Raw genomic sequence first — 12,721 nt, 5'->3', positions numbered from 1 at the left:
AGTTAGTTACTTCTTCCATTAAAGGCTTGGTTGAAGAGCCAAGCTTTCACCTGTTTCCTGAAGTAGAGATAGTCTTGTGTTAAGCTGAGCCTTTCAGGCAAATCATTCCAGAGTGTGGGGGCTACTCCGGAGAAGGCTCGCTTACAGGTATCACATCGTGTAATGTCTTTTGGAGAGGGTGTAGTTAGTGAAAGTACTTGGGAGGACCTTAGTGTCCTTGGCAGTGTGTGGAGGATCATCCTATTCTTTAGATACTCAGGGCCATTTCCTTTCAGGGCCTTGAAGATCAGACATAGAGTTTTAAATTTAGCCCTGTATTGTACTGGTAGCCAATGAAGTTTTTACAAAAATGGTGTGATGTGGTCACGTCGCTTGCAACCTTTTATGAGTCTTGCTGCTGCATTCTGAATCAACTGGAGCTGGTGCAGGCCCTTTGTAGTCAGACCATTGTATAGTGCATTGCAGTAATCCAGTCTTGATGTTACCATGGCATGCACAACTGGGATAAGATTTACCTTCTCGATGTAAGGAGAGAGGCAGCGTAGCTGTCACAAATAGTAGAAGCAGCTCTTGAAGGTTGCTTTGATTTGGGGAATCTGAGTGTTGAAGCTAGCTGTATTCCATCCTACACATGTTTGAATTCCATTACCGTTTTCATCTGCACCACCTCCCGCGGGAGGGCATTCCACGTATTTACCACCCTTTCCATGAAAAATACTTCCTGACATTACTCCTGAGTCTGCCCCCCCTCCAACCTCAATTCATGTCCTCTAGTTCTACCACCTTCCCATCTCCGGAAAAGGTTCATTTGCGGATTAATACCTTTCAAATATGTGAACATCTGTATCATGTCACCCGTTTCTCCTTTTCTCCAAGGTATACATGTTCAGGTCGCAAGTCTCCCCTCGTACAGTTTGCAATGGAAATCCCAAACCATTTTTGTAGCTTTTTTTGCACCACTTCCAGCCTTTTTACGTCTTTAGCAAGATGCAGCCTCCAAAACTGTACACAATACTCCATTTATTTACCAGATTCCACAGAGGCAAATTTCTTTCAATTGAAAGGAAGCTCTGGAATGAAGGAGACATAGGAGAAAAGTGAAATGGGACAGATTTAGGAGTAATCTGAGGAAATAATTCTTCACAAGATGGGTGGTGAGTTCGTGGAATGGCCTCTTCCAGTAGAGGTGGTTTAGGCAAAGACTGTATCTGAATTCAAGAAAGCTTGGTACAATATATAAGATCTCTAAGAGAGAGGAAGAGTTAATAAATGTCATGTATGGGCAGACTGGATAAGCCATATGGTTATCTACCTTCATTTCTCTTTGTATATTTACATGTCCATGTTTACATTGTTTTTATCATTGAATCCCCCTGCCACAGCCAAGGAGCTTTCACCTCCCTTATCAATTAGTGAGTGGGAGTAGAAACATTCCTTTCTGCCCATGTTCACGTGTTACCTTGGCCCGGGTCCTGCCCTGCTTGGGCCAGGCAGCATAAGAGTATTATTGCATTTTACACTGGTATGTTTAGAGCTTTCTTTTCTTTCTGTTTTTTTGCTCCATTGTTCCATCTCTGTGCACTGTGGAGGTTTAGCTGCCCCTGTCTGCAGTCCAGACCCTTCATGCCCTCTCCCCATGCAGGGGAGGCTAGAGACTGCTATGAAGATTCTCTACCTGTAACCAGAAGCAACATAGCTGTATAATCTGTTGGCGTCAAAATAAAGGTATTTATCGTATCTGCTCCCTGGGTGATTGTGTGTGTCTGTAGTTTATGCACATTTGTCATCCAAAATTAGTACATACAGACTTACAGCTTGGATCTCAGATTTCTGTGCTATTGGGCATCAACTCCCACAAGTTTGGGAGGTTAGTATAGGCCTATCAGGGAGACCTGGGAAGCTAAAACTAGCATTCCTCTCCAGATGTTATACTATTGCACGCTTATTATAAAGGCGGGGGGGCTAGAGTGGAGGGATCAGACCAGATGGGTGACATACAGTAGAGGAGTAAACATCCCATTGAAATGCCCCCTGGAGGCATCAAGGAGTTAAGTAGATGTTTGACTGTTGATGCCACCATCATCAGTAAAACAGTAATAATTTAAGCCCCTGTGGAGGATAGATTGTGGGATTATTGGTACAGAATGGTATACTCTTACTGGATAAGGGAAAAGCTCAGAGGGTATTTGTGCAGGTGAAGAGTGAATCTACTCGCCCTATTCAAATATCCCCAAAGGCTAACATAGCTACAGTGAGCAGGGTCGAAGCAGTTCAGAAATTAGAGCCCAAAAGAGGGCCTATGCAGGAAATTGATCCTATTTGGTGACTCTCCAGTTTACCCAGAATGGAAGGCTCGGTTACAACAGAAGTTGGCCCAAAGTGTTAGCGTGTTCTCATTGTCAGAATGGGATGTGGGATGTGCAAAGGGGGGAGAGCATCCCATACGCTGTACAGATGACACTGCATTTCGAGAAAGGTACAGGAGAATAGCTTAAGGTGACTTAGCTGATGTCAGTACTCACCTGGAGGAACTCACGCAAATGGGATTATTTTCAAGTTTCACAGCACTTACTCTTCTCCGATTATAGTTGTGAGGAAAAAGGATGGGTCAGTGAGACTTTGTGTTGATTACTGGACCCTGAACTCAAGGATCACACCTGACCAGTGCACTACCCCTTAAATAGAAGGTGACCTTGATCCTCTCACAGGGATTCAGTGTTTTTTTGTTCTAGACTAATGTAGTGGGTACTATCAAATACTCATGGCCAGTAAAGAGGAAACTGCATTCATGTGTCCCTTGGGGTTTTATCAGTTTAATAGGCTTCCCCAGGGGGTGTCTGGGGCCCCCACAAGTTTTCAAAGGTTGATGGAGAAGACAGTGGGAGACATTAATTTATTGGAAGTTCTAGTGTACTTGGATGATCTGTTTAGAAAAAGGTTAGAAAGGTAGGAGAAACGATTATTGATTATTGGCAAAATGTGGTTTACATTAGACAAATGTAAGTTCTGCCAAGTGGAGGTTAAATATGTGGGGGGATATTATTTTTAAAAATGAAGTGGCCGAGAGATTCAAGAAGGCTGCCGCGCAGGTTGATTGTTGAAACGCTCTCGTGTCTATGAGCAAATAATTCCTGTTTTTCAAACAGAAAATGCCCCATTCTAAACGAAAAGGAATTGTGAGATTGGTACCTCCACCCACCTCAACTTCCTCACCTGCTCAGACGTCCCTTGAGCGTTTCTTTCCCGGCGCTACCAGATTGCAGCGAGGAGCAGATCCCATAGCGGGGAAAGCCGGAGGAGCAGAATCCCCGCCGGGAGAGGAAGTCTCCTTATCACCACCGTCCACCTCGCTTATTCCTCCTAGCCCGGCGTCGAGAGCGGTCCTGGCGGGAAACCCCATCGGCTCTGATGATGTGTCGATAGGGGCGACAGTGGAGGACCCAGGCATGCAAACGGCGACCCGGGGCTCTGTGGGTAGTTTGATCACCACGGTGCAGACCTCGGAGGTAACTCTACAGACCCTGAAGGTGATGTTGGACCAGATTTCTACCACGCTACAAAAAACGTCAGGTGATGTGGTCAATTTAAGTACTAAATTTGAAGAATTACAAAGTACTGTAGATTCTGTTAAGAATGATTTATCGACGCAAGTCCAAGCTATAAAGAAAGAAGTTGAGACCCTAAACTCCTTTAAAAATGTGGTAACAAAAGACTCTTTGGACATTAGGAATAAAATTGAACAACTTGAAAACTTTAACAGGCGCCTGAACCTCCGTGTGCTTAATTTTCCAATTATAGCAGGCGAAACTCTAATTAACATTTTTCGGAAATACTTGATGGAAGTTTTGAATATTCCTTCAGAGGCTATACCTCCGCTAAATAAGATTTACTATACTCCTGTTAGAAAAGAGGCTCAAGGTCCGGTTGAAGATAATCTTGATTTGCAAAATATCTCAGATATTTTAGAACAATCCTCGGACATAATAGTGAACAGAGCTACAGTCATTGTATCATTCGTTTTTGAGCAAGATTATAATACTATTTTAAGATTCTACTTTAAAAACCTTAAGTCCCAATTTTATGGTGCTAAGGTTAGGGTATACCCTGACGTTACTAAGTCAACTCAGCAAAAAAGGAAGCAATTTCTTTCTTTAAAACAAAATACAATTGACATTGGAGCTTCCTTTTTTCTTGCATATCCGTGCAAATGCGTGGTCAAGCTGGCTCAAACAAAATATACATTCTTTTCACCGGAACAGCTAAAAGTGTTTATAGAGATGAAGAAAGTGAAGTGAAAAGTAAAGAAGCACTGGTTAATAACAGCCTATACCTATGAGATTATTTTTCTTTTTTTTTTGTGATCTTCTCTAACTCTTTTCTCTCTCACATCATCATTGAGGTCTAAGAAAGGCTGTAAAATATTATTTTGTATAAATGTACCAATAGATATTTTCTCTTTAGAATGTTAAATACTTTGATAATATGAATGGAACATTATTCTTTTATATTAATTTTTGCCTGTATTTCTCTTACAAGGTTTATCCTTGTTAAAAATGTATTAAAACTATAAATAAATAATAAAAAAAAAATTAAAAATAAAAATAAAAATGGAGTGGCCACAGACCCTGACGATAGCTGCTCTCACTCTGGCCAGGGTCAGTCAATTTAAAAGAGATGAGATCTTTTCTGGGATTCATTATTATAGATGATTTCTAAAGGACTATTCAAAACTTGTGAGCCTTCTGCTTGGACCCATGAATCGGAGAGAGACACAAAGTGGTTCAGAGAGGAAAATATTTAAAAAGTGTCAACTTTTGGTGCCAGATGGACTCAAGATTGTGAGGGTGTATTCCAGAGGATTATATAGGATTACCATATGTCTAGTTTTTGAGGACACGGCCAGGCATCCGGGCGGGTTTTGCCAGCCTGCCTGTTTGTCCAGATTTTTGGACAAACAGGTAGGCTGATGGGCAGTTGGGCCTCAGGGTGTCCTATCCTCCCTTCCCCTCCTTTACCTTAGTGTGGTGCCCTGGTGGTCTAGTGACCTCTTCAGGGCAGGAAAGAGCTCCCTGTTTCCTGTCCGGTGCATCTGCAAACTGTCTTGCTCCTAGCACTGCTTCAAAATGGCTACCAAAAATTCATGTGGTGGCCTTGTGAGATTTTCGCAGAAGTCTTGCAGGGTCACTGCTTGAATTCTCAGCAGCCATTTTGAATTGATGCTGAGAGCAAGAGAAGTCTACAGTCACACAGGGCACGAAAGAGGGGGCTCTTTCCTGCCCTGAAGAGGCTACTAGACCACCATAGCACTACAGTGTAAGGTACAGGAGGGTGAGGGGAGGGGTAGTGAATGGAGTCATGTGGATGGAGGGAGGCTGGAAAATTGGGGAGGGGATATATAGGGGGAGAGGGGGAATCTGGCTTTCTTGTGGGGGGGGGGGGGTAAGTGACAGGGGCAGGGTGGGGATGTGATGGGTGGGGCATGTGTCCTGTTTTTTGCCTTAGGGCAAATATGGTAACCCTAATTATAGACTGTTTATGTAATTGCTCCTGTGCTGCCATTTGCTGACCAAGGCAAACCTTATGAGCTACATATAGACACCTGCCTGGAGAACAGTATTATATCAGCCATACCCTGAAGGACTGAGGGTGGTGGCCTATGCAAGCTGGAGTCTAAGACTGAAAGGAATTATCCAGTACATAAGATGAAATTTCTAGCTCTAAAATAGGCAGTGGTGGACAAGTTTACAGACTATTTGTATGGGGTGGAGTTTGTTAAAGATGGACAATAACCTATGTGCTGATGACTGCAAAGTTGGATGCAGCTAGGCACAGGTGGCTGGCTGCTTTATCTCTCTACAATTTAAGCCTGCAATCAGCCAGGTAATACCAAATTGGGATGGGGCGCATTATCCAGACGTCCTCACAGGAGTGACTCTGAAAAAGAAAGTTGTTATAAACTGTCAGTCTGTTGTGGCTGCTATATGTGGGAGAGCACGGGACAAAACAGACATGGACATTGAAAATGCAGTCTGAGAGGTTCCCCCTGAGGCTGTTCCTCCTTCCTACTGCATTGTGCCTTTGATTTTTACTAACCTGCCCTGATTGACTTTACAGGACTTTTGACAAGCCCAATAGGCTGGGTCCAGTGATAGGTACTGTGCTTAGAGCAAAGGAGAGAGGTTTGGGACCTCAGACTGTCTAGGTGAGTCATTTTGTTTGCCTACGTTTTATAACATGGTACTACAGTCCCTTCATGGTGACATGGGCCATATGGGAACATAGAGAGTTCTGCAATTGGTAAAAGGCAGGTTTTATAGTTTGAGATTTGTCATACCACCTAGGCTGACTAGCAGTGTTCGATAGTTTACAATAGTACAAATTAATAACAAAGGAAAAGAACTACAAAATATGACAGGAAAGTCTTCAATTTTGATTTAACGTTCTTAAATGAAGATTCAGCGTAGATGTCTAGCAGGAGGGAGTTCCAATGAAAAGGGGCAGCAAAAAAAGAAAGCAGCATGGCGAGCAGAATCAAGACAAGTGAGTTTAGGACCAAATAAATAAAGTATAGTTTTATTGACCTCAATAGGCCTAAGACATTGAAAGCTATTGCAAAAAGTGCACCACCTACATAGAATGAAGGGCTCTACCTTAAAGAGTGGCAGGATTGGTGAACATCACAAGTTAAGGCCCTGTGGATTTGGTGTGCATACACTTTTTAACATTGGAAATGGATTCACAATGTAAGGAAAATATTTTAGTGATAACTGACCATTTTACTAGGTATGCGCAGGCATATCCAACCAAGGACCAGAAAGCATAAATGCTTGTGAGGTTCAAGTTCAATTTATTTGATATGCTGGTTTACACTATATAAATAATTGGATGAGAAATAATTGGATGAGAAAGGGGAGCCACACAGTGTCACATGTCAACAAAATAAGACACAAGAGGATAATGGGAGAAAGGAAAGATTATAGAGCCAACAAAAGTGAAATACAGGAGGAAAAGAACAATAGGAGGCTTGGAACTGTCTCAAGTACGTAGCAAAATCAAATCACAGGTGAAAAAAATCCCTGGATCAGAAAAAGGCAAGGAAAAATAATAGATCTTTAACTGGGATTTAAAGCTGTAGAAGGACTGTTCGAGACATACATAAGGAGGAAGGGTGTTCCACAGTGTAGAAGATACCACACTAAAAGTGCCTAAAAATACTCGGAGTCACAATCGACCACAACCTCACTCTTGAAACCAACCTGTTCAAAAAGGCATACCCTACCGACCCAACATAAATGCCTACACTCTGCAACACAGCAAAATCAAAGCTCATAATGGACACTATCCAGCTTATTTTCAAAGGAGATCGCCGGCCATCTTCCGACACAAATCAGGAGATGGCCGGCCATCTCCTGAAGCCGGCCAAATCTGTATAATCAAAAGCCGATTTTGGCCGGCTTCAACTGCATTCCATCACGGGATCGGTGAAACTTCAAGTGGGCGTGTCGGCATGGTAACAAAGGCAGGACGCGGGCGGGACATGGGCATGCTTTGAGATGGCCGGCTTCGCCCGATAATTGAAAAAAGAAAGCTGGCCTTGACGAGCATTTCGCTGGCTTCACTTGGTCCCTTTTTTTCAGGTCCAAGTCCCAAAAAAGTGCCCGAACTGGAACTGACCAGATGACCACCGGAGGGAATCGGGGATCAACCCCTTCCCACCCTCAAAAAAAACAACTTTAAAAACTTTTTTTTGGCAGCCTCTATGCCAGCCTCAAATGTCATACTCAGGTCCATCGCAGCAGTATACAGGTCCCTGGAGCAGTTTTAGTGGGTGCAGTGGACTTAAAGCAGGCGGACCCAGGCCCATCCCCCCATACCTGTTACACTTGTGGTGGAAAATGGGAGCCCTTCAAAACCCACCCGAAACCCACTATATCCACATGTAGGTGCCCCCCTTCACCCCTTAGGGCTATGGTTGAGGTGTATAGTTGTGGGGAGTGTGTTTTTGGGGGGCTCAGAACACAAGGTAAGGGAGCTATGCACCTGGGAGACATTTTAATTTTTTAAAACTTTTTAGAAGTGCCCCCTAGGGTGCCCGGTTGGTGTCCTGGCATGTGAGGGGGACCAGTGCACTATGAATCCTGGCCCCTCCCATGACCAAATGCCTTGGATTTGGCCAGGTTTGAGATGGCCGGCTTCGGTTTCCATTATGGGCAAAAACAGAGGCCGGCCATCTCAAGCCCGGCCATCTCTGACATTTGGGCGGCCCCAACCATATTATCGAAAAAAAAGATGGCTGGCCATCTTGTTCAAAAATATGGTTGGCTCCGCCCCTTCGTGGCGCCGGGCCCAGAGATGGCCGGCCGTGGAGATGGGCATCCCCGTTCGAAAATGCCCCTCCACATAACCTCTCCTCTCTTCGATCCCCATTGTGCCTGAACCTTAATCGACCACAACATCACCATGTATTTGTTTTTCTACCAGACTTGGTGAACGCCTTTACGGTACTATGTAAGCCACATTGAACCTGCAAATAGGTGGGAAAATGTGGGATACAAATGTAACAAATAAATAAATGGTCCTAAGCCATGCATATTACTGCAATGGAATCTATGTGGGATGTAAAGAACAACTCACAAAAATACTCCAGACCGCCCAAAACACAGCAGCCAGACTGATATATGGTAAAACACGATTTGAAAGTGCTAAACCCTTCGAGAATAGCTGCACTGGTTCCCAGTCAAAGAACGGATCATCTTCAAAATCTGCACATTAGGCTACAAAATCATCTATGGCGTAGTCCCAGGATACATGACAGACCTCCTAGATTTACCAACTAGAAACTCGGATCAGCATGATCATACTTAAACCTACATTACCCAAACTGTAAAGGGCTAAAATACAAAACAACGTATGCATCTAGCTTCTCCTACATAAGTGCACAACTATGGAATGGACTCCCATATGCAGTGAAAACAATACATGACCACCTAAACTTCAGGAAATCATTAAAAACCCACCTCTTCAAAAAAGCTTATCCCACCGATCCAACACAAATCCTCACACCCAGCAACACAACATAATCAATGTTTGTACTGGACAATTTACTTTCCTCTTTCCCCTCAACCCCAGGACGCCTGATTCACTTCTACCTCATCTGGCCTCAACATAATCTTGTATTTGTTATCAACTGAAATGGCAAACGCCTTTACGGTACTTTGTAAGCCACATTGAGCCTGCAAATAGGTGGGAAAATGTGAGGTATAAATGTAACAAATAAATACAAAAATTAGTTCCCCGCACTGTGCTGAATAGCATGGGGAATTAACTCTTCAATGATCATAGGCAGTCGGTGGCCCAACTGTTTCGGGAGGCTACAGGGGCATGGTCAGGGGCAGTGCCAGGGGTGGGGCTTACATCCATAATTATCTGACAACACAGAAAACAAAATAAGTAAAAGTAAAATAGTAACAAGTAATACCTTTTATTAAATTTAGATATTAGATAGAGAATAGGTTTAAATGGTCAGTATTCTCAATGGAGAAGGGTAGTACATCACCAATTGTATCTGACATCATGGAATGATTATGTCATAACCAAACTCTGTAAGCCACATTGAGCCTGCAAATAGGTGGGAAAATGTGGGAGACAAATGTAATAAATAAATAATAAATAGTTAGTGGGGTTCCCCAGGGCTCTGTGCTGGGACCGCTGCTTTTTAACATATTTATAAATGACCTAGAAATGGGAGTAACTAGTGAGGTAATTACATTTGCTGATGACACAAAGTTATTCAAAGTCGTTAAATGGTGGGAGGATTGTGAAAAATTACAAGCAGACCTTACGAGACTGGGAGACTGGGCGTCTAAATGGAAAGGCTAAAGCAGCTAGGGCTCTTCAGCTTGGAGAAAGGGCGGCTGAGGGGAGATATGATAGCGGTCTATAAAATAATGAGTGGAGTTGAACGGGTAGATGTGAAGCGTCTGTTCACGCTTTCCAAAAATACTAGGACTAAGGCATGCGATGAAGCTACAATGTAGTAAATTTAAAACGAATCAGAGAAAATCTTTCTTCACTCAATGTGTAATTAAACTCTGGAATTCGTTGCCAGAGAATGTGGTAAAGGCGGTTAGCTTAGTGGAGTTTTAAAAAGATTTGGACGGCTTCCTTAAGGAAAAGTCCTTAGACCGTTATTAAATGGACTTGGGGAAAATCCACTATTTCTGGGATAAGCGGTATAAAATGTATTGTATTGTTTGGGGATCTTGCCGGGTATCTGTGACCTGGATTGGCCACTGTTGGAAACAGGATGCTGGGCTCAATGGACCTTTGGTCTTTCCCAGTATGACAATACTTATGTACTTATGTAGATATGTATCATATGTCAAAGAATAAAGTGGTTGCTCAAACTGAGAGCTTGATGGCTGAACAGTATAGTTGGAAGGGAAGTGCATTTCTACAGAATAGGCAGCCAGAACATTTGGATGACACAAAAGCACCAGTGCTAAGGTCCAATTTCTAGAGTGCAGAGATACCAAGGGTGTCCCATCCCAAATATGAAAAGTACCACCCTAATTAGTGAGATTCAAGGTTAGCAAGTGAAAGTTGCACTACTACTAAGAATGCTATGAGCTAAATCAAGTTCAAATTCTAATATTAGGCATATTGAAAAGTAATACAAAACCTTAAAAAAGTCATTCAGGATCTATAAAGCAAATTGACTGTAACATAAGAATAGCCATACTGAGTCAGATCAACAGATTTAAATTTCAGAAACTGACACATTCCACTCAATAAAATAAAAAATGAATAAATATTTGAAACAAAAATGTATAAGGTGATATCTTTTTATTGAACTAATTTAATAAATTTGACTAGCTTTTTGGAGTTTACTAACCTGAGGAAGGAAGTTTAGACCTCTGAAAGCAAGTCAAAAAATTTATTTAGTCCAATAAAAAGTTATCATCTTATTTTACATCTTTTTAAAAAATTTATTAACCTGTAAAGTGGACTAACATGGCTACTTCATTCTACATTAAAAATAATTTTACCTTTGCTATCTGGCATCTAGTAAAAGGGCCCCTAGTTTTATTAATAGACCCAAGAAGTTCTCTGTTTTGAAAACGACAGTTAGTGACAGAAGTTGTTTTTATTCCTTTCTCTATTACTAATTAAATCATATATAACACAATCTTTGCTGGCTTTTATTTACTACCCTGCATTTTAGTTGTGGCACAGGTGTTGGTCATGGTCTCGCAGGGTGAGTTGTGCTTCTGTGTAGCTGTCTTTGCTGCTTCAGCACAGTAAACAGGCAGAGCTTATAAGCAGCTACCCCCTTTAAAGGGGTATAGCGGTGATCCCAAAAGTTGTTTATTGATAACCATCTTGACTCATGTGTTATGGTAATACACAAGAGTGATTTCACTTTCCTACTTTCCTTGTATAGGGAGAAATGTAATTCACATATCTACAAGAACGTGTATTTTATTGTACTGCTTTACTGTACTGAAAAGCATCCCAAGAACTTTTTGGAGTAGAAATATGAAATGAAGAATAAAAATCTAACATCTGAGGCAGTAATTGAACAACTTATGGACACATTTGGGAAAGGATGTCACCATTGCTCCTTTGCATAATTCTTTTAATCATAAAATACAAAAAAATGCAGTTAAGAGCAGAAATGAGACCCAGAAATTAACAGTGTAGGAACAAAGTCAACAAGAATACATCCTGCAATCTGAGTCTCGTGGGACTGCTACATAGTTGTTGTTTTTTTCCTATTGTAAAATATACTACTGTACATTGTTCGAAAGTATATTACTTTAAATGAACTTATAAGAATACCATATATGATCAATGTGTGTGTTTGTTTTTAACTACTGAAATAGTTTTTCTTTAATATCAGATTCTTCAGACTTTTAAAACATTTAGCTGGACTTGGCAATTGAGAAGTTATCCATTTACTACCCATGTGATCCATCATATATTTACCATGTGATTCATCATATATTTTATCTTCTACCTATACAATACAGTATACTTTGCTATTTAGCAAATTAAATGTAAAATAGATCTGATTTACAGTAAGAAGCAAGGTAGTAACTTTTCTTTGACATCCTATCAATCCTTCCATACACAACAAAACAACATTGACACGTATTTAGGTCTATTTGTTTTTACACTATGCACACAGTAACCATAGTAGCTTTTCTTTTCTTTATGCAGCTTGGGAGCTCAAAAAATCCTGGCAAACGCCTTTCACTAAGTCCTGTGCAATTTGCTCCAGTCCTGTGAATTCTTGACTGAAAAAAGTATGCGAGTCTTTAGGATCTGAGGCCATGGTTTTCAGATCTTCTGGAGGTGCCCAGGCCACACCAACAGAGAAGACTGTGATACCTGCAATTAAAAACCATAGAAGATCCAATATAGAAACATAGCAACAGAGAACGTGATGGCAGATAAAAGCATATGGCCTGTCCACAACATTTATTATATCTTCCTCTCCTTTAGAGATCATATAGCTCTCATTTTCAAAAGAGAAAAATGTCTTATATGGACATTTATCTCACAAAAATGTCTAAGTCACAATTTTCAAAACTCGGAATTGGGACATTTTATGCCACAGTTTATCTAAATTGCAATTGGGTGGGCTTAAAATCTGGATGTTTTTCATCAATAATGGAACAGAAAAAAAGGTCCAGAGCAAAAAAGAAGTACTTTTTTT

At 41.4% G+C, this 12,721-nt stretch overlaps 1 protein-coding gene across 1 annotated transcript in view; it reads right to left on the bottom strand.

The window, feature by feature from the left end:
• Positions 1-12,214: 12,214 nt before the first annotated feature.
• Positions 12,215-12,721, bottom strand: part of COCH (cochlin) — a 166,977-nt gene continuing 166,470 nt past the window's right edge. Inside the window, exon 14 of the mRNA XM_030213687.1 lies at positions 12,215-12,393. Within this exon, the coding sequence (XP_030069547.1) occupies positions 12,215-12,393 (179 nt within the window). The remainder of the gene's footprint in view (positions 12,394-12,721) is intronic.

This window comes from Microcaecilia unicolor, chromosome 9 (assembly GCF_901765095.1).
Source record: "Microcaecilia unicolor chromosome 9, aMicUni1.1, whole genome shotgun sequence".
Lineage (NCBI taxonomy): Eukaryota > Metazoa > Chordata > Amphibia > Gymnophiona > Siphonopidae > Microcaecilia > Microcaecilia unicolor.
The sequence above is the reverse complement of the archived record's forward strand: the minus strand, read 5'-3'. Positions and strand labels throughout refer to the sequence as shown.